This window comes from Eublepharis macularius, chromosome 12 (assembly GCF_028583425.1).
Source record: "Eublepharis macularius isolate TG4126 chromosome 12, MPM_Emac_v1.0, whole genome shotgun sequence".
Classification (NCBI taxonomy): domain Eukaryota; kingdom Metazoa; phylum Chordata; class Lepidosauria; order Squamata; family Eublepharidae; genus Eublepharis; species Eublepharis macularius.
In genome coordinates, this window is record NC_072801.1 from 10,249,197 (window position 1) to 10,272,027 (window position 22,831).

Here is a 22,831-nt window from a genome sequence, read left to right on the forward strand (position 1 = left end):
CATGGCTTGGTTCAAAGTGCATTGCGATTATGTGAACAGCACTAAAGTGCATTGGAGTGCATTATGTCAGGCTTTTCCTTTGCTTGTCCAACATTTTCTTACCATGTCTATATGGAATGGTCTCGTGAATGGAATAGCAATGGTGCATAAAATATGGGGAAGGGGCAGCAGTTGTTCTGGGATGCTTTCCATTTTAACCCAGCCCTAACCTTGGCTGGTAGAAATGAATGACACACTACTGGTGCGAGTGACACTTGCTAATCCAAATCCTAAATCTCTCAGTGTTAATCCTTGAAAGGTAAATCCTACATAGATCCACACAGTTTTATAAAGATATCTCATGGTGTTTCAGATTTAGCATTCCAAACAGGTGGACTATAACTGGATTTTTCTAGCGAAAATTAAAGCCTAATTTTCACAAACAGCATGTGGGGAATTCAGTGTGTTTGGGCTGAATCATTTCAGACTGCAGGTTGGGAAGAGGCGCTCAGATGGTTGAATCCTCGTTATAAAACTGTTCCATCAGAACACAAATCTGGAAGCTAAGCCTATGATAGACAGAGGGAGTGAGTGCCTCCTTGGCCTACAAAGCATTTCTGTGACCTCAGAGCAGATCAGTCAATGGTATAATGAGACACGGGGGCAGACTTAGAAGAAAAAGAGAAGATTTCCAGAAGAATATTATCACAGTGGCCAAGTCTTTCACCTGCCTCCTGTATTGCTGTCTTGAACTTCAGCTCTGAGGACTTCCATCAAACGGGTGTTCCTGGCCTGAACAAAGATGGCTTATTGGGTCTGCATCAATGAATTCTTAGGACCCCATGAGAAATGTTGTACCCCAAGCTTCACCCCCAAAAGGTAATCCATCACTCCCCTTTATCATTAATGCCCATCAATTGTCCATTGTAAAATCCTTGCCTAACAATAAACACTGTTACGGTTCTTTTGTATGTAAAAAAAAATCCAAAAAGCAAGTTTTCACAGGCTTTTGGGGTTTTTTCCTGGCAAAATTGGCCACATAAAATTACCGTCTCTTCATCAGAGGACCATGTAGAGTGGGAACGGCCTTCCCGTATGAATGAAAAGACAAAATTCTGTCATCCAAACGCCCATATTTTCGAATCTTTAAGGCATCTGTCTACCGGGCAGTTTTTCCCTCAAAAGTGTTGGGCTGATAGAGGTACCTCCAAATGGCATAATAATGGATACCAGCTCCGGTTGCCACAAACAGGTGCCAGATAGCGTGAGCAAAGGGGATGCGTCCATCACTCTTGAAGAATATAGTGCCCAGGCAGTAGAAAACTCCACCAGCCATCAGCTCGGAGAGACCGTCCGTGTTGGGCTGCAGTCCAGAAACACAAGAAGAAGCAAGTCAATCAGGGAGGCTGACATAGATTAGATGGCAAGTAGCTGGGAATGGGCAGTGTAGGCACCAGCACAAAGTGGCCACCGGCAGAGCGTGTCCAACCTCAAAATGCCACCATAGTGTGCTAGGGCCAATCACGAAATGTTGAGAGTTGCCAGCCAAACATCCTGCTATGGTGGAGGCCTCTGTTTTAGAATGGGTGTTCATTATGGTTTATTTAGAACTTGCCCGAAGAGGCTGACGAAGGTAATGCCTTCCTGGCCACTTCAGCAGAAACTCCGGCACCAAGGATGCAAAAGAAAACCAAGAAGTTATGCGTTGAGGAAGAAGGCAATGGGTACCAGAAAACACATTGGTGGGCATCGTGGCACCTGTAAGTACAACACTGGAGACCACTGCTTTACCTATTAGCTGGTGCAGACCAGCTAATAGGTAGACAGCCCTGATTTCAGATACACCCCAGCATATCTGCCATGATTGTTGCTATGCATAATGCTCTGATCCTCTGAGAATGTGTAAAGGGAACTTAGTTCCTACTTGGCTGTTAACTGCTTATCTTGCAGGTGTTTTGCTTTCACTTTCCTGGCAGGCTTGAGAACGTGGCCTTGGAGTGCCGGCCAGAGCCAGTCCTCCCTGGGAACTGTGATGAACTCGTTCCCCTATAATTAACACTGCTCGCCCACCTTGAGTCACTTCTGCCAATGACCCTGTCTGAGTACCTTGATACTGTTCTCTCTCTTTAATAAAGTAACTTTAACTCTTACACCTGAGTGTCTGCAGTGAAGTGCTTGAGGGATTTATCTGGCAAGACCTGATATTTTGGCAGAAGTCCGTAAAACCCCTCTGGAACCAAGATTTGGAATTTTGCTACCTGCATCATGCCAGACGAAGTGGATAAGGGAACTCATGAGTCCCCAGAGGGACCACCATCCAGTGCTGGCCAACCACGGGGCCCTGGGGGGGAAGTGCCAAAAGGGCACAGAGCCCGTACCAAGTTGGGGACGATCCACCTGAACTGGCTAACCCCCCCCCCCGAGAATGGGAACCCCGAGGATCGGATAGCCGCCAAGAGCAAGACAAGAAGTTGAGACAATGGGGTAAGCTGTTTAACCTCAGCATGATGAACCCTGTGGAAGTCCTCGAGGAGGTGCCGGCCAACCCCAAGGAGATACCCACCAACCCCGATGACGGAATGGGAGGAGATGAGAGGAGTTGAACAAGGGCGACCCAGGCAACCCAGACCAACCCGAAACCCTCCGAGAGGTTCAAGAGAAAGTGCGAGCCATCTGGGGGGAGTGATGTTGGGAGGCATCCAGGAGATTATGAGATGCCTGCCCCCACCTGGGCCGCCCGCCAGAACGCCACCCGATGTGGGCACACCAGCATCGGGCCACAGACCCTGAGGAGAACCTGCTGCCCCTCCGCCCCAGGGGTGGCATAGATTGGATGCTCGTTTTGATAGGGACCCTGAAGAACTGGGCTTCTTTCTGGTCCAAGCAACGGAATTCTTCCAAGAGTGGGGCCACACTTTCCCCAACGAGCATAGCCAAGTGAGCTACTTGGGCTCGCGACTGGGAGGCCGTGCAGCAAAGTGGTATGTTACTCTGTATGGGGCGCGTGCCCCAGAACTATGGAACCTAGAAGCATGCATCAGGACCCTAAGAGTGTAGTTTGAAGACCCACTCGAGGAGGAGCGGGCGAGAACCAAACTGAAGTGAATGCAGCAAGGCAACCGCCCAGTGCGTGAGTATGCTGCCGAATTCAGGCAATATGCGGCCAAAGTGAGACACTGGACCAAGGGAATAAAAATCGAATTCTTCTGGGCAGGTTTAAACCTAGACCTGGTGGCAAAGGCGCTGGTGCAAGATGATCTGAGGACCGTACTAGGGTGGATACAACTAGCCTGTGAGGTCGAAAACCGGGACCAGGTAGTTAAGCTCCTGCAGATGCAGCACCAAGCGGGGCCCCACAAGCCTACCTCGGAAACCAGCACAAAGGAGAGGAAACTTCCCAAGATCTGCTCCTCCGAGACCGAACGGGTCCTTCGCTTAAAACGGGGCCTGTGTCTGCAGTGTAGGGGATCGGGCCACTTCACCGCCGATTGTCCTGGGTCGAAGGGAGAAGCCCCAGGAAAAGGTTGTAAGGCTTGGAAACCTCCCACAGGATCCTCCAAGGCGACCCAAAAGCCGGTACAAGCAAGGAGCGAGGCCACAACCAATCTAAAGTTAGGGGAAGAGACAGAGCCGTCCAGCGGAGACCCATCAGGAGAGGAAGAAGACCCCAACCAGCCAGCAGGAAACAATAACAACCGTCTGTGAGGAGGCCCTGCCAGCAGGTTGCCGAGGAACCGACACCCAAAGAGGTGAGACAAAAAGAGGCCCTGTTTTATGTGCCAGTCACCTTAGTAAACCCCAGGAGGGGGATGCACATCCGAGTTGCACCAGAGATCTAACTGCTTCCACATTAGTGATGGAATTGGGACTGAATGTGTGCAAACTAGCCCACCCCATTGTATTTGAACAAATGGATGGATCTCAAATGAGAGGGACCCCTCCTACTTACAAGAATGAACTCACCCCCACGGCGATGGGAAGCCACTGGGAAGCCAGAACTTTCATAGTTAGTGCAGCCACTAAATTTCCTTTGGTGTTGGGGATATGTTTGCTGTGGGACCATGACCCGTATGTGCGGTGGAAAGTGGGAGAGCTGTGCTTATCTGGGGGGGAATGCCAAGAGCATGTATAAAACAAAGAGTGGGGGAACCACTGCCCCTTCCCTCCCAGAGACTATGCTACGGAGGAGGAGGAGGAACTGATTCTCTCTGAGTACCAAGACCTAAATCAGGTGTTTGATGAGAAGGAAGCTGATGAGCTTCCCCCCCACAGGGCTACTGACTGTGCCACTGAACTGATCCCGGGGCAGAAACTGCCAAAGGGGAAATTATATTCGATGAGCCCGCGGGAGAGAGGAGTTACAGAAGTTTATTGACAAGAATTTGGCTCGGGGCTTTATCCGACCCACTAGCGCCCCCCACGCAGCACCGGTGTTATTTCAGAAGAAAAAGGATGGGGGTTTGAGACTGTGTACAGAATACTGGGGGATCAATGTGGTTTCAATGGCCAACGCATACCCCCTCCCACTCATCAGCGATCTGTTGGATGTAGTAGCCCAAGGGAAGATCTTCTCTAAATTGGATTTGGGACGCGTACTTCCGGGTGAGAATAAAGAAAAGGGATGAATGGAAGACTGCATTCAACACCCCATTGGGGCGATTTGAGTATTGGGTCATGCCTTTTGGATTACAAGCGGCTCCAGGGGGGTTTATGAATCTAATCAATGAGGTCCTACACAAGCACCTGTACAAGGGAGGGGGTTACCTTAATAACATTTTATTGTATTCAAAAGATTATGAGTCACATGTGAAATTAGTACGGGAGGTACTAAAAACCCTGTAGGACCACCACTTGCCAGTAAAACTGTCTAAATGTGAGTTTCACAAAGAGGAGTTGGACTTTCTGGGATATCAAATCTTAGGTCAGGGGTTGAAAATAGACCCCGCTAAAGTACAAGCAGTGGTGGGATGGGACGCTCCTAAAACTAGAAGGCAGTTGCAATCGTTCTTGGGATTCGCTAATTTTTATTGGCCCTTCATAAAGAACTTTGCCCAAATCTTCTTGCCATTAACTGACTTACTGAAAACCAAGGGTAAGGGGCCACAAGGGGTGAAACCCAGTGCTAAACTGGTGTGGTCTGGGGAGTGCCAGGAGGCTTTTGAACACCTAAAACAGTTATTCACCTCAGAGTCGGTATTATAACACCTTGATGAGAATCACAAGTTTATTGTACAAGTGGATGCAAGCGATGTTGTGATGGGAGGAGTGATTTTGCTGGAGGACAATGAAGGGAAGTTGCACCCCTGTGCTTATGTGTCAAAAAAAATTTTGGACTCAGAGCACCACTGGGCGGTGTAGGATAAAGAGGTGGCCGCAGTCAAACTGTCTTTGAATACCTGGAGACACTGGTTGGAGGGGGCTAAAATGCCATTTGAGGTGTGGACAGACCACAAGAACTTGGAGGCATTACGCACCCTACGCAAATTAGGTGCCAAGCAGCTGCAGTGGGCAGAGTTTTTCTCTAAATTCAATTTTGTATTGAAACATCTCCCAGGCAAATCTAATTTCCTAGCAGACGCCCTCTTGCACCTCCCCCAACATGACAGTCAGGTGGAAGAGGTGATGGACACTATGTTCTCATCTGTTCAGCTGAGGGGGCAGTCGTCACCTGGCAACAGGCAAAATGAGCAGCCCTGCCTCCCCAGCTCACTCAATGGGAAGCGAAAGTAAAGGGGAGGCAGAAAAGGAAGGAGATGAACTAGAACCGGGAGAGCATGGCGGCTGGTACCAGCAAGGGAAATTGTACATTCCAGTCAGCCTGAGAGGGGAAGTGCTGAAAAGCTGCCAGGATGCAAAGCTGGAAGGACATTTTGGGTATTTGAAAACCCTGCACCTAGTACAGAGACGAGCCTGGTGGCCGGCTATGAGGCGGGACGTTTCGCAGTACATCTCTAATTGCCAAGTGTGCCTGATGGGAAAGAAAAGGGAGGAAACCCCCCAGGCTTTTGCAACCATTGGAAACCCCCTCCCAGCCCTGGGCCACAGTGTCTATGGATTTTATTACCGACCTTCCCCCTCCAAGAGAAAGACTGTGATTTTAGCAGTGATGGATCTGTTTTCGAAGCAGGCACACTTCATTCCTTGTTCTAAAATCCCGACTGCTAAGAAATTAGCAATGTTATTCATGCAACACGTAGTCAGACTGCACTCTTTCCCAGAGAAGGTAATATCTGACGGGGGTGCAGTTCGTAGCTAAATTCTGGAAGGAGCTGCTTCAAGTAGCGGGGATAGAACAGGGGCTTAGCTCCACTCATTACCCTGAGACTGACGGACAAACCGAAAGAGTTAATCAGGTGCTGGAACAATTTTTAAGATGCTATATTAATTATCAACAAGATAACTGGATTCTTTGGTTTTCGCAGAGTACTGTTATAATAACTCTGTACACAGCTCCACTGGGGCCTCCCCGTTCATGGTGGCACAGGGGTTTGAAGGCAAAGCCATGCCGTTTGTTTAGACCTCAGAGACTAGCAAACAAGGGGATCTGGCGGAGTGGTGGTCCAGCCTAACAAACCAGTGGGAAGTAATCAGGAAGACCCTGGACAAGGCTAAAGAGGATTATAAAAAGCAGGCGGATAAAACATGCTCCGCTCCCTGGAAATGGCAAGTGAGAAATTATGTGTACATCTCTACCAAGAACCTGCAGTGGGAGCAGCCGAGCAAAAAACTGGGGTGGAAATTTTGGGGGTCTTTCAAGCTGGTGAGGGTGATCAACGAAGTGACGGTGGAAGTGAAACTCCCCAAAAATCTGAGAAATGTTCATCCTTTCAGCCTCCTGAAGAAAATCTGAGAAATGTCCATCCTTTCAGCCTCCCGACAAGTGGCATCCAGACCAGGGGGTTCCCCTCCCTTATCCTGGTGGATGGACAGCCCCACTATGAAGTTGAAGATATTTTGGACTCTAAACTGAAACGTGGAGAATTGTTTTATTTGATTCAATGGGTGCATTTTGATAAAAGTAATGTGGAGTGGGTGAGAGCCTCTGATGTCAATGTTCCAAGGCTTCTGAGCAGATTTCATAACGCCTACCCAGGGAAACCAGGGCCATTTTGCTAGAGGGGGGCACCTTTGGGGGGGGCAATATGTCAGATACACCCCAGCATATCTGCCATGATTGTTTCTATGCATGATGCTCTGATCCTCTGAGAATGTGTAAAGGGAACTTAGTTGCTACTTGGCTCTTAGCTGCTTACCTTGCAGGTGTTTTGCTTTCGCTTTCCCGGCCGGCTTGAGAACGTGGCCTTGGAGTGTCGGCTGGAGCCAGTCCTCCCTGAGAACTGTGATGAACTCATTCCTCCCTGTTCCCTTCTCCCCCAGGCCTGGACCCTTCGTGCCAAATCCCTAATGGTCTCCCATTCCCAGGGGCGGGAACGTCCCCCTATAATTAACACTGCTCACCCACCTTGCGTCACTTCTGCCAATGACCCTGTCTGAGTACCTTGATACTCAGGGCTTTTTTTCTGGGAAAAGAGGTGGTGGAACTCAGTGGGTTGCCCTTGGAGGAAATAGTCACATGGCTGATGGCCCCGCCCCCTGATCTCCAGACAGAGGGGAGTTTAGATCTCAACTCCCCTCTGTCTGGAGATCAGGGGGTGGGGCCACCAGCCATGTGACCATTTTCAGGAGGTTCCGGAACTCCGTTCCACTGCGTTCCCGCTGAAAAAAAGCCCTGTTGATACTGATATATCTCTTTAATAGAGTAACTTTAACTCTTACACTTGAGTGTCTGCAGTGAAGTGCTTGAGGGATTTATCTGGCAAGACCTGACACCTGGTCTGGTTCTGGGACAGAACTTTTTTTCTTCTGCTGCTTTGTACGAAGGGACTTTTTATGGTCTCCCATCCAAGGGACTGATCCAGTCCACCTCTGTTTAGCTTCAGAAACAGCTTCAGCACCATTTGATTCCTCAGCTGGCCTTCCCCATAATGATGAAAGTGCAGGAATAGCATCTCTGAAAGAGTCCTCAATATATTACTCCCTGTAAGCACTTGGACAAGATCACTTACCATAGAAAGAATGACCACGGCCGGGAAAAAGCCCATGATTATGTAGCACACCAGTTCCACCAGCTTGTACCTAGGAGTAGGAAAGACAACCTGCTTTGAGAAGCAGTGTGGTATAGTAGTCAGAGTGTTGGAGTTTAACCCACAAAATCCAGGCTCAAATTTTAGCTCAGCCATCACCTTAGATAAGCCACTGCCTCTCAGCTTAAATTCAGCTCAGCATTTGTGAAGACTCAATAAAACCTTGGGTTCATGTAACACGTAATGTATATAGAAGGGAGGAGAGAAATTTGTATCCTCCCCCAAGAGCTCAGAGTCATGTTGTATGTGTGGAGATGTAAAATATTTTCTGCATGCCATGGTCCCAATCCATAGCCCCCTCTGCACCAGGAACATAACTCCTCGCTTTCCCTGAAGTTAAGCCAAAAGGCATGGAATCAGCTTGTATGTTGCCATTCACAGTTCTCTAAAATTCAATATTAAAATCTTTACTTTTGATACCCAGATATTTAACCCCCCTATACAATATTCCCACCCGTGCCAAAGCAAAAAGAATAAAAAGGGAACTTCCCCTTGTGCTTTCAAACCAGCATTTCATCGATCCTGCACTGGACTTTAAAAGAAGAAAGAGGGGAAGGGGGAAGGATGGAATGGAAGGGAGTGGGAGTGGGAGTGGCTGGCTAGACGAGAGCAGCCAATCACAATGCAGTGGGCTGACAGGAGGCGGGAGAGAGGGGAAGAGGGTGGAACACCAAAACGGAATAAAGAGTATGCAGGGGGAAACAGTCTACCACAAAGTGGATTGTGCTGACGGTTTCAAAAAAATGCTGCAATATGGGAACTGAACCAGTGAAATTCAGCCATGCAGACTCGGCTTTAGTCTGCCACCTGCATGCAGTATGTTTCAACCAAGCACAGAAATCCAAACACAATCTGGTTATGTATCGTCGAAGGCTTTCACGGCTGGAGAACGATGGCTGTTGTGGGTTTTCCGGGCTGTATTGCCGTGGTCTTGGCATTGTAGTTCCTGACGTTTCGCCAGCAGCTGTGGCTGGCATCTTCAGAGGTGTAGCACCAAAAGACAGAGATCTCTCAGTGTCACAGTGTGGAAAAGATGTTGGCAGGTCAACAGGAACTACCATGCCAAGACCACGGCAATACAGCCCGGAAAACCCACAACAACCAACAATCTGGTTAAACAAATTTAATTGAGCTCTCACTGGTCTCAGTACAGTGGACTACCCCCAACTGGTGAGGCAACTGCAAAACAAGATGCACTTAAAGACTTTAAACCTTTTCAAGAACATTGCTTGATATGCTAAGCAAGCCCTCCCAAGCCCTGCTGAGGCCAAGTCTAGTGGTCTCTGTTCTGCACAGCGCTGCCAAGTGTCTGCTTCCGGTATTGCAGTTTTAAAGTACTGGAAAGGGTCAAATTTTCCAGTTCTGACTCCCTAAGCTGCCAATCAGCCAATTTATTATTATCTAAAGACCCCACACGCCCTGGCTTTCTTTCCACCATTCACCAAAGGTACACCATCCCTGACGACCTGTTAGGGGTCTCAGCGAACAACTTTGCACCTAGGGAGTGGATTTACAAGTCAGATGTAGTGATGGATCGGCTATCGATATTAAAATCCAAGGCAGCTCCTTGGTATAAATTAATTAAATTTGATCATTTAAGATCCACCTACCTAGCCAGCTTTTCTCATTATAATCTCAGAGTGTCTTTCACCGCTCTGCACTTTCAGACGATACAATCAGCTCTTTTGACAGGGCGTTATTCTCGCATCCCTACGGAACACCGCAGCTGCATTTGTGGATCATCTATAGTGGAGACCCTTCCCCACTACCTACTTTACTGTCCATTATACAGTGTGCCCAGAGCTAAATTCTTGGCCAGAATCCTACCAGCCACAAACACATATTCTGAAATTGAGAAGATTGTCTTCTTGTTATCTGACACAGATAATCATGTGTCTTACAGAGTCTCTCAGTTTGCACTTGTAGCCAAGTAGATAAGATATAAGTTGGTGCTGAATAAGGCTATTTTGTGACTCCTGGGATAGTTTGGTATACTGTACTGTTTTAATTAATTTTAATTAACCTTTTAAAATTGTGATATTGGAAGTTAACTGTTTATTAGTTGATGTGATGTTTGGAAAATTTGTGATGGCCTATTGCTATAGACAATAAACTCTGTGCTCTGCTTCCGGTAGGAAGGATCCTGACCTTGCCCTCTGAACTAGAAATAGAAAGGTCCAGAGAAGGAAATGGCATTGCATGATATCACATCTGGATAAAAAACCTGTATGTGACATAAGCATGTTGGAGGATGCTATGCTGTCCATGAAAGCTCCATGGTAAGTACCATGGAGTTTCCAGGGGCGACCAAAGCATCACCCAATGAGGAAGAAGAGCGATTACACCAAGGATAAATCAAACAACTAAGGAAAAACAGTCTCCCACAGGAAAAGTGCTTTGCCATATATCAAATGAATCACTGATCAGATGGGAAAACTTATGAAAAAGCACAACCTACAAACAGTATTCAGACCCACCAGAAAAATACAACAGATGCTATGATCAGCAAAAGACAGTAGAGACCCTCTCACCTCTGCAGGAGTATACCGCATACCCTGCAGCTGTGGACAAGTTTACATCGGGACCACACAGCGTAGCATCCAGACAAGAATAAAAGAACATGAAAGACACTGCAGACTTGGACAACCTGAAAAATCAGCAGTGGCTGAACATAGCCTAACTCAAACAGGACACAGTATCTTATTCCAGGACACTAAAATACTGGACAACACTTCCAACTACTTTGTCAGATTGCACAGGGAAGTCATTGAAATTCATAAGCATAAGCACAATTTCAACAGGAGAGTTTAAGAATGAATAGGGCATGGTTTCCAGTCCTGAAAAACACCAGGCTAACAAAATACTCTACATCTTACAATTGCCCTGCAGATAAGATTAGCATATCAACCACCAACCCATATGCAAAGAACCTCCTCAGGATACAGGGAAGCTTCCCCCCATTAGCATTCCACACCCTGGGAAACTCTTACAGGATGACTCAGCCCAAACCCACCTTCCTGAGTAGATATTAAATTACCTGTTAACATCTTCTCCACACATTGACACCGAGAGATCTATGTCTTTCGGGGCTACACCTCTGAAGATGCCAATCACAGCTGCTGGCGAAATGTCAGGAACTACAATGCCAAGACCACGGCCATACAGCCCAGAAAATCTACAACTAACATTCTCCGGCCGTGAAAGCCTTCAACAACACATCGCCCAATGACTTATGTCATATCTGAGTTTTCAGCTGGACATGACGTCACACATCAAGCAATGTCTTTTCTACCTTTCTACCAGACCCTAAAGCTCCCAAGAATGCTGGCATCTCTAGTTCTTTATACTGACTCCAACTCATTGGGTGTGACCGAGGCCAGTCCCTACCACAAAAAGGCACAGAGAAGGCTTCTTCCTTATCCCACGATGCATCCTAAACTCTCCTAGTGCCATCCTAAACCGAGTTACACTCTTCTAAGTCTGTTGACTTTGGTGGATTTAGAAGGGTGGAAATCTGCTTAGGATTGCATTGTAAGACTAATGAACTGTGCTAGACAGTGGACTCCGCCCAATTCTTTGTTGCTGACTGCTGAAGGCACAAATGATTTGGAAATCACATTTTCAATCTGCCCTCCATAATCAAAGATGAAAAAGGCCATCAAAATCCGTTATCTGTGGAACATTTTATTCCACTAGGGGGAGCTATATACCAACTTTATATCAGTCTGCAAACAGCTGGAGGGGAAGCATTTATCAACACACTTTAATCAGTATTTTAATGCAAACATCAGATATACAGTGGCCAAAATGCTCATTACAAATGTCTCTCCTGATATCCTTCTATCCCCCGCCCCCCCGGAGGAAAGTAAGACAACTGGGGCACAAGGGTGATTTTGAGCGGCCAAAGACTGGCTGGGCAACAAACCCCCTGCTGTCCTCAAGGCCACTGCAGCTAGGGTTTTGCTCATGAATTAAGGAACCAAATTAATTAGCATATCCCCATCCCTGTGATTGCAGGACACAGAGGTGAGGTGCAGGTTACAGCTATCTTTCTGAAACGAAGTCATAGTCACTCATCCAGATCCCACCAGGCTGATACTCACCGCTCATGGAAAAAGAAAACATAGACAGTCCCAACGGAGGCCATGATCCAAATCATCCAGCGCATGTGGGAAGCCCAGGGGCCCAACTCCCGCAGGTTCAGCCTGGGAGAATAATAGAGAGTGGTTGAGAGAAACAGGAGAGGGGAGGGGGATGGGAAAGGAGCCCTGGAGATCGATAGAAAACGGAAGACGTTCCCAAAACTCAGCTCCTGGGCACAAGGGCAGCCGCCCACTGGGAACTTTCCCAGGAAGTTAAAAGGTTGGTGTCCCCCGTGAACCACCCTAGGGTGGGAGTGTTTCAATCCTGCTATTGCTATTGTAAAAAAGGCCCTGTGTCTTTTCTGTCTTCCGTGTATGTTTTCATTCCACTTATCCTCTGACAAACTTGGAGCAATGTATTTGGTTTTTCTATCTTCCATTTTATCTTCAGAACAACGCTGTGTGGTCAGTTGGCTTAGAGAAAGAGAGAGCGCACAGAGAGAGAGCAAGCGGCCTAAGGATTCGCTGAGCGCTTCATGGCAGTGAGGATTCGAACCAAGTCTCCCAGCTCCCAATGTGACATTAACGGCTACACCATGCCGGCACTCGCTTCCCTCCTCTAAACCACAGAATTGTCTTTTGTCACTTCTGGAGCTCTTAGGAAGATCTCCGAGTGCAGGCTGGCTCCTAAGGAACGTGGAATCTCTCTACACGAGACGCCTCAGTGCGTGTTCATCAAGGGTAGGGAGACGCAATGTTAGCCAGGATGCGTCATTTAAAAGGACAGAGCCTGTGAAGATCGCTCCTCAGAGAGTTTGTTAATTTCATCTTCTCCGCCAGAAGGCTTTGTCAATTTCACCTCTCCAGTCTAAAACTGTGTGGGATCGCAACCACAGAGCAGCGAGTAATGGAAATGGGCTGGAGCTGCCTTCCAGTGCCAGGCTTGGATCCAGAGAGGTTATAATGGGCTGAAGTTTCCCGTCTGGCATTTCACAGCCCCTTCACACAGCTCCAGTGTCTAGCAAAGCCTTTGCCCTGCTGCCAGCTCTGTCTTTTGAAACTATCCTTCCCGGCTAACATTGCATCTCCCATCATATGTTCTTCACGTGTCAGATGTCTCATGTAGAGAAACTTGCAATGTGCTAGGAATCTATGAAATTGCTTCAGCACAGCTCTCAGCTTGTCACAATAGATACAGGTTGTGTCGGGAGCGAGCGTGCCCCCCCTCCCAACTACCATCTTATCTACATCCCCCCTCCCCAAGCAAGGAAACTCTTCCATGATGCTGCCAGGCTTACGACAACAGATCAGACGAGACAGGCCTGCTATAGGCGATGCACTGGGCAAGAATCGTTCTCCACTGCTAAGGCCACAAGAGCCGAAGCCAGTAGAGTTTGGGGCTAATGCTTGGAGTTCTCTTTTTTATCCTTAAGGAGTAGAGGGAAGACTCTCTATCCAGGGAAAAACAGGCCAGCTCAATTTGTTTTCCTGAATTGCAGCTGCCCCATATTTGGCCTTTTGTGCACAAGCGATTTTTGCTTGCTTTGGGCTCCATACCTCTTTTTCGAGTTTTCTTCCAAATTCCAGATGCTTAACTCCCCCTTCAGATTTCATTGAGTCGTTTCAAGGGTTCTCTTCCAAGTTTTCTGCCTGTTTTTTTCTGTGTGAGGAGAAAATTCAGGTGAGAACTCTTGAAACACCACATTGAAATCTGAAGGGGGAGTCAATCATCCAGAATTCAGAATACCAGAAGAGGTATGGGGCCCAAAATGTCAAAAATTGTCCGTGCAAAAAAGGCCTTTTTTCCAGAAACTGTCAAAGGAAATATGAAATTAAGCAGACCAGAATTCAGGTAGTGATCTAGTCAGTTTTACTCATAAGGGATATTGCATTTTTTTTTACAAAAAAAAAGAGTGACATCAGAACACACCTATTTTAAAAAAACAAAAGTTGCAGAAATACTTTAAGCAGAGCAGAGAGGATGTTATTTATCATAGTTGCTATTCAACAAGACTTGTTGATTATCCCAGGGGAGCTAAAAGGTTTAGGTATGCTCACGGCTTTTTTTTTGGGAAAAGAGGTGGTGGAACTCAGTGGGTTGCCCTCAGAGAAAATGGTCACATGGCTGGTGGCCCCGCCCCCTGATCTCCAGACAGAGGGGAGTTGAGATGGCCCTCCACGCCACCAGCGCGGAGGGCAATCTAAACCCCCCTCTGTCTGGAGATCAGGGGGCGGGGCCACCAGCCATGTGACCATTTTCAGGAGGTTCCGGAACTCCGTTCCACCACGTTCCCACTGAAAAAAAGCCCTGGGTATGCTCCCCTTGTAGCTTCAAGCACTGTGAAAATTTGCCCAGCTGACCTGAGCAGGGAGCATGTCAAGACATGCGCCTGCACTGCAAATTAAGATGGCTGTATGTGCGAGTGACTGTTCTGCAATCCTGCCTCCAAGTCTCTTAAAAGGTATGGCCTGTACATAGCCTGTGTGAACTCACCAAGGGGCATAGGACGCGGCTATAAAAAAGTAGATTACCATTCTGTCAAACATGTGTAAGCAATGCTCCACAGTCCTGCAGAAAAGAGAGAGAGAGAAAGTGCTGATTCATACTTGCAAGGTATTACTCATCGTTTGAAGACTGGCCACTGAATGCGTGAACCGGCCCCATGCAGAAGGATTATCGCTTGAGTTAAGTGTCAGAAGATACGAATATTCCATAGGCAGGGCTTTGTCTGTGTTGGGTCATTTGCACATGACAATCTTCACCTAATGTTCTGGCCACGGGTGAAACAGCCCACAGACCTAAGAATATAAGAACTCGCTCGGCTGAATCTAGGCACTGGCCATTTAGACTACATTCTGTTTCCAGATAGGAGCTTCGGGGAAGCTCCAAAGCCGGGTTTGAAGGAGTCTTCCTCGATCTATGTTTCCCATTTCTGGTAGAGCAGTAAGCATACTGCTTCTGAATATAAAGGTTCCACTTAGTTTACAGAGTTAATACATTTTTTTCTTTGCCCTTTCACAAGGGAGCTCAGAGCTGCATCCATGGTTCTCTCTACGGCTCCTTTTTATCCACACACCAACTCTGTAAGTTGGGCTAGGCTGACAGAATCTCTCTACATGAGATGTCTTACATGGGGACGCTCAAGTGGAGAGAGAGAGAGAGAGAGAGAGAGAGAGAGATGCAATTTTAGCCGGGAAGTATAGTTTTAAAAGACAGAGCCGGTTGGGATCACTCAGAGGGTTCCTTAATTTCATCTTTACCTCCCCAAAGCCTCTGTCAATTCCCAGTCGGTCACTCTTACCCACACTATGCCACACTGGCTGTCATCATAAGTAATAATTACTACATTTCAAGCTGCCATCACTAATATCCAGGGTTTTTTTTCAGCGGGAACGAGGTGGAACGGAGTTCCGGCACCTCTTGAAAATGGTCACATGGCTGGTGGCCCCGCCCCCTGATCTCCAGACAGAGGGGAGTTGAGATCGCCCTCCGCGCCGGTGGCGCGGAGGGCAATCTCAACTCCCCTCTGTCTGGAGATCAGGGGGCGGGGCCACCAGCCATGTGACCATTTTCTCCAAGGGCAACCCACTGAGTTCCACCACCTCTTTTCCCAGAAAAAAAGCCCTGCTAATATCTACTATCTTATCCATGAATATGTTATTTCTTTTTTAAAAGCCATCTTTGCTGGTGGCCAGCGCTGAGTATCTTCTCAAAAGGGATCACGTATATTAATAGCACAGCATCCCACTGTATTAACTCAAGTCACAAGGACTTTCTTCTTGTACAAAACTGGGTATGTGTGGGGCGGGGTGGGGGGTGGGGGGGGAAGGCTTCACAAAGTCACATGGCTTATGGCCAATCACGTCTTCTGTCTTGACAGTTGGCTCTACCCACCTGCCCAGTGGGCAGTCCGTGCCACTTGCCTTGAGCATAAGACCTTGCAGTTATGCTCTGCTACCTCAACATGCATGAGAGGGACTTGGGGCGCACATCCAACATGCTCATGTTGAGTTGCAGGGATATAGAATTGCCAGAACCGTGTTACCTTAAGTGCCTCTTCTTCCATGAGATGGTATGAAAGATGGTGGAAACAATGAACAGCCCCGTCAGGCCAAAGCCGTAGATCCAGGCCGATATGGTCTCCCACTGGTTGTCGGACAATACGTGCAGTATGGAACTCCCCAAGATGCTTGGGATGATCCAGAACTAGAAGGAACAGAAATTGAAGAACAGATCTATTCTCTTCTGAACTTGGTTATTATGGGTGGAGAGATTTCCACCCATATTTGGCTTTTACTTTATTCCTCATTACTGAATATAGTTGGCCTGTACAAAGCTGCCTTATCGATCCATCTCGCTCTGAACTACGCCCAAAACCTGGTCTGTCTTGGTTCTTTCAGTAACCCAATAGACAGACCTTTGATTGAACTCAATATTGCATGTGTTTGATTGACAGCCTGGTGTTTGCAAACATAGCCAAAGAGACTTGAATGAACACAAGAGGCTACCTTATACTGAAGGTCATTTTTGGCTTTGACCAGTAGTGGCTCTCCAGGGTCTCTCAGCTGGAAGGTTTTCTCATTACCAGCTACCTGATAATTTTAACTGAAGATACCAGAGACTGAACCTGCGACCTTTTAAAAGCAAAGCTGACATTCTGCCGCTGAGCCTCAGCCTGGTGGTGACATCAATAGAGGAATGCCAGTTCTAGGTTAGCATGCTGAAAAAATGTTTCTTCCAAATCCAGAACAAGCAGGAAGTTCACAGTGTATTCACTTAAAGTTACTGATGCAGTGCTTGTGACAGACCTCACTGGTCTTCTCCTTGGCCTCAGGGCACTGGCATGCAGGGCTGCACGTACATGCTCAAGTCCCAGCATCTTGGCTCACGAGGATCAGGCCACTGGTGCTGACCAGATCTTTCTCTGCCCCAGATCCTGAACAGCCACTGCCAATCAGAGGAGATGATGCGGAGTTGGAGGAAACAATGATCTAAGCCAGTGGTTATTGGTTGAGATGGTCTCGTAATGAAAGGCAGCCGGGGCTGACCCAAGGTGTTTTGGTGCCTAGGTTTGCCCAGCGGCCAGGCCAGGCCTGAATGCCGTTTGCATGTTCACAATCACAAGCACGGAGGCTGAGGCTGTAGCTCAGTGGGATACAGCGCATGCTTTGCATGCAAAAGGTTCTGCATCCAATCTTTTACCCCTGCCTGCAACCCTGGAGAACCACTGCCCATCAGAGCAAGCGATCGTGGCCTAAACGTATTCATGGCCTGACTCAAGAATAAGGCAGCATCATATACTGAGACTAAATTTAGCCAAAAAAGCAGTAAATATAATCTCAAACAAAACCAATGAACTTTCTCACTGGACTAAGCGCTTGACAGCCTTCTACCTCACCCCACCTGAATGCCCGCTTCTTTGCTCTCCCCAGGAAAGGGCGAGTGCAACTCACAGCATGTGTGGCACAGTTGGCAGCATGCTCATACTCCGTTGGCTGATACCTCCGGTTGGATGGGACCCTGTGGTTCATGAACCTTAAAGCAAAAGGACAGAGAAGAAGGCAAGTCGGCACATGGACACGGAATTAGCATGTCAGCCACAGAAGCGTTTTTGCAGTTGGAGACCACTAGAAAATCTTGCACGTTTAGAGCAGTAGAATGTGAAAGTGTACTCATTGGCCTGTCAAGGAAAAGATTTTGGGAAGAGTTGCTGTGTAAGTGTCTTGCTTGCTACCTGATTACGAATCCTTTTTTGCTAATCAGAACACCGGGATATCTGTTAACCTCCATCAAGCATTGGGAAGGATTCTGAAACTGTGCAACCCTTGAATGTGCTTATCCCCATCCAAGGCCAAGCCTAAATCCTGACCATTGCATTTGTCTGCTCTCATCCTTTCTTGCCCTGGCTGCTGCCCCCTTTCACCCTCTGTGCCATCTCTGCTACTATTGACAGGGAACTTGGAAGCTCCTTGGGGCAGGCAACCCCCCACGCACACACACTATTTTTTTTTTGCTACTGTTTCACTATGTGTATGGACATCCATGTAGAAAAAAACCAACAACCTATCCCAATTCTCAGTCTTGGAGCATTTTTTTAATTCAGAAAGCAATCCATTAGGAAAGGGGCCCCTGACATTGTTGAGTTTGCGGACACTTTTCAACTATCCTATATGATGAGTCAAAACAATATAAAACACATTGTATTGTCGAAGGCTTTCACGGCCGGAGAACGATGGCTGTTGTGGGTTTTCCGGGCTGTAGTGCCGTGGTCTTGGCATTGTAGTTCCTGACGTTTCGCCAGCAGCTGTGGCTGGCATCTTCAGAGGTGTAGCACCAAAAGACAGAGATCTCTGTCTTTTGGTGCTACACCTCTGAAGATGCCAGCCACAGCTGCTGGCGAAACGTCAGGAACTGAAATGCCAAGACCACGGCAGTACAGCCCGGAAAACCCACAACAGCCATAAAACACATTATTAACACCTCCATGACAGAATTTGAACATCTACTAAATCAAACAAATCTGATACAAAAAGGTTTAATATCTAAACTATATAACCTGATACTTAATACATTAAAAGCGAAACCCTAGAAGTACGAACAGGATTGGCAATTGGATTGTAATTCTGAAATCACAATAGATCAATGGAAGAAAATTTGATTTTCTAACACATTGAACTCCCGCACTATTACGATTAAAATTCAATCATATAACAGGGTAGGATTTCAACCCTTTACAAATTATTATTAAGGGTGATACATAAAGACCCTCTGCCATACCAAAAAAAAATGGTCTGATTCTTTAAAACGGGTTATCTCAGAATCTGATTGGAAACATATATGGAATTCCTCTTCCAACAAATCTAGTTGTTGGAATATTAAACTCCAATTTTACAAGCTGCTGTCCAATTGGTATTTAACACCACATAAATTGAATCAGATGAACAGGTTGTTGAGCCCTCTGTGTTGGAGATATTGTAAGCAGGAAGGCATGACCCTACATATGTGGTGGGAATGCCATTTTGTTCAGGAATTTTGGAGAGCGGTTCACAAAGAGATATCCAACATGGTGGGTCTTTCGTTGCCACACTCCCCAGAATTTTTCCTATTGGATTTTTGGCCCAACTCTGTGTTAGATAGGAATACCGGATCTCTTGTCTCGATATTAGTTGCCTCTGCTCGTCTGGTCATTGCTGGCAATTCGAAATCCCTCAAAGGCCCACTGATAAAAAAATGGTATCAGAAAATCTGGGAGCAATATTTGATGGGTAGGATTATGCATAATCCGTTTTTTTGGGAACTTGCATATGGCAGTCCCTTTATTTGAATACAATGAAATATGGAAACCAATATTAGATGTTTTAAGTGCCAAAGAAGTAACTCCCCCAATGCAACAAAGTTTAAATGCTTGTTTATTGTAATTCTTGGGTTTTTAACAATTTGCCAAGAGTGGTTTTGATAATGTCTTTTATGGCTTAGTTTTAATCCCTTTCTTGTTTGTACTGTACGGTTTTATCATTTCTTGTATTAAATTTGGGGGGGGGATTCAATCGTATAAAATTCTTCATAGATGTTATATAACACTGAAATTTCACCAACTCATTCACCCTTTTGCTGGAAAAGATGCGGTAGTGTTGGTTCTTTTGCACATTGTGTTGGAAATTGCAATGTCTGGTGTACTGCAGCAGCAATGGGAATATGAGCCTTCTATGCAGGGGGCAGCAAGGATCACTTAGAGCCAAGCTACAAGTGATGCCTGACACAGGTTGGACACTTGTCAGCTTCCCTCAAGTTTTGATGGGAAATGTAGGTGTCCTGGTCTTGCAGCTTGACTCTCCATTTAATTGAAGTTTACAGAGTGGCAGTCTATGGCAGGGAGAATATGCGGTCGGGAGGGGAGTGCAGGCATCGTGTTCTGGCCAGGCGCCCCCCCTTCCCCTCTGCTGGGTGTGGGGGGGCGGGGTTCTGTAAACTTCTATTAAATGGAGAGCCAAGCTGCAAGACCAGGACGCCTACATTTCCCATCAAAACTTGAGGGAAACTGACAAGTGTCCAACCTGTGTCAGGTGTCACTTGTAGCTTGGCTCTTAGTTAGGACAGTGAGAGCAGCATCTCTCTTGTTTCCTGAGGGTCATTTCCTTGTCTTGTCTCCTATTGGGCTAAACAGGGCAATATCCTTCTTCTTCTCTCTCCTGCCTTATTCATTCTCTCTACAAGATGTAGTCAGATAGCAAGGACTCTATCCCTATTTCTCCCTCTTTACTCTGAAGCTTGTATTTCTCAAATAAACTTTTTGCATCTTTAATCAGCACAGCGTAACTTCTCTGCTCCGTTTACACTCAGCTAACACATTGTTGGTGGGCTTGTCCCCATGTGAAAAATTTCTGGACTGAAATTCTAAGAAACATAAAAGAAATTACAGGGTATTCAACACCTTTTGATCTTAAGTTGATTTTTTTTGGACCAATGGGACGCTTTAGACGTTCTTAACATTAGAAAGGGATTAATTAGTAGCTTTTTGATGGCAGCTAAATCTTTACTGGCATCCAACTGGAAGTCACCAAAAATTCCTACCATTGAAAGTTGGTTATTCAAAATTTGGGATTATTATATTCAAGAAAAGATTTATGATAGCATTTACCAAACACAATATGATCCGAATATTATCTGATGATGCATCTGACGAAGAGAGTTGTGGTTCTCGAAAGCTTATGCTACAATGGAGTTGGTTAGTCTTAAAGATGCTACTGGACTCTTTACTATTTTGCAACTACAGACTAACATGGCTAACTCCTCTGGATCTATTTACTTCAGAGGAACTGATTTCTGCCATCTAAGGATCAGTTGTAATTCCGGGGGAACTGCAGTCCCGGCCTGGAATCTGGCAGCACCATCACAACTCAGGGGTGAGGACCAATCTCAAAACACTGGGAAGTTCCAAGACAGGTGCCCTCCTACCATGGGGGAGTGCAGAACAGAATTTCCCACTGGATTGTGCTCCAAAATCAAATGGCAGCAGAAAGCAAATGTATACTGCCAGCCCCCCAGGATGGCACATCTTGTTAATCTCTCTAACTTCTCCTTCCCTACCTGAATGCAAATTCTAGCCAACAAAGAAACTTTTGCCTCTCCCCCACCCTTCCACGCACACACCGCCACCCTGGGCCTGGATTTGTACATTCCTTCTCAAAATAGAGCAACCGTATTCCACAGACAACAGCACATTATGCTTCTGTAGCGGTTGCTCGGCAACCATCCAGGTTCTCACCAGAACCCCCCATTTGGGTGCTTTTCATCTGTTGCTTTTTTTAAAAAAAAGAACCCTTGTGCATATCCTGGGCTCTGCAATGATGTCAAGGTTTCCACAGAAACACACACGAGACATTTTTAAAAGACACACCAAAAAAACACCTTCTTCAGCTGTCATGCTGGCATACATGTGGAGAAAATTAAAATAATACTAACAACCATCACAAAATGTCTACAGCAATGGCATGGCAACTAAATCCTGAGAACACTGCTTGCAGAAATTCCCTACAAAAGCCTTCAGAACTGAGAGTCTCTCTACACGAGACACCTTGGCACATGTTCTTCAAGTGCAGGGAGATGCAATGTTAGCTGGGAAGCGTTGTTTAAAAAGATAGAGCTGGCAGAGATTGCTCCTCAGAGCGTGTGTTAATTTCATCTTTGCTGCCCTAAAGGCTCTGTCAATTTCACCTTTACAGTCTAAAATTGCAACCAGAGGGCAGCCAGGAATGGAAATGGGCTGGAGCTGCCTTCCAGAGCCAGGCTTGGACCTGGAGAGGTTATAATGGGCTGAAGTTTCCCTTCTGGCATTTCACAGCCCCTCCACACAGCTCAAGTGTATAGCAAAGCCTTTGCCCTACCACTGGCTCTGTCTTTTTAAACTACCCTTCCTGGCTAACACTGCATCTCCCCACACGTGTTCTTCTCATGTCAGATGTCTCGTGTAGAGAGACTCTCACATGAGTAGGATCAAGTGAAAGATTGCACACTTGTTCTCCCATTGAGGATACACCTGCACTGCTAGGGAGACAGAGGACACTTGAATAGAAGACCGCACGGAAAGTAAGTCACTTGAGCATCCCCATGTAAGATGTCTTGTGTAGAGAGACTCTGAGAAGAACCGCATATCTGCATTTCTATCTCTCAGGGATAGTTTGAACACTTTTCTCTCTCCAAAGACTCAGAAGGTGTGTGTGTGTGTGTACCTGGCGCTGTTCTCCATTTTAGCCGCACAACAACACCATGGCCGTTTCCAGACGGCCCCCCGCCTCGCGAAACGTCGCGCGTCGTCGCGCGTCGTTGCGCAGAAAACGCGAAATATCGCGTTTTCTCGCGCGAGTTTTGCGCGACGTCGCGCAAAACTCGCGCGAGAAAACGCGATATTTCGCGTTTTCTGCGCAACGACGCGCGACGACGCGCGACGTTTCGCGAGGCGGGGGGCCGTCTGGAAACGGCCCATGAAGAATTTCAGCCCCGCCATCTTCTCCAGTTTTCCTCTCCTCTTCCAGCTCCTTCCGGAGGCAGACCCAATCCATGGTTTTCTCCACTGAACAGTCAAAAGGAGACTATAAATGCTAGCCCACTCAGTTGCTCTGATTTAT

At 46.8% G+C, this 22,831-nt stretch overlaps 1 protein-coding gene across 1 annotated transcript; it reads right to left on the bottom strand.

Moving 5' to 3' along the window:
- Nucleotides 1–1,138: 1,138 nt before the first annotated feature.
- On the bottom strand, nucleotides 1,139–22,452 carry MMD2 (monocyte to macrophage differentiation associated 2). The gene is made up of 7 exons (XM_054993656.1): nucleotides 22,436–22,452; nucleotides 17,660–17,741; nucleotides 16,252–16,412; nucleotides 14,700–14,774; nucleotides 12,227–12,328; nucleotides 8,046–8,115; nucleotides 1,139–1,342 (listed from the first exon to the last, which is right to left on the bottom strand). The coding sequence occupies exons 1-7, from the start codon at nucleotides 22,450–22,452 to the stop codon at nucleotides 1,139–1,141; spliced, it is 711 nt and encodes a 236-aa protein (XP_054849631.1).
- Nucleotides 22,453–22,831: the final 379 nt, after the last annotated feature.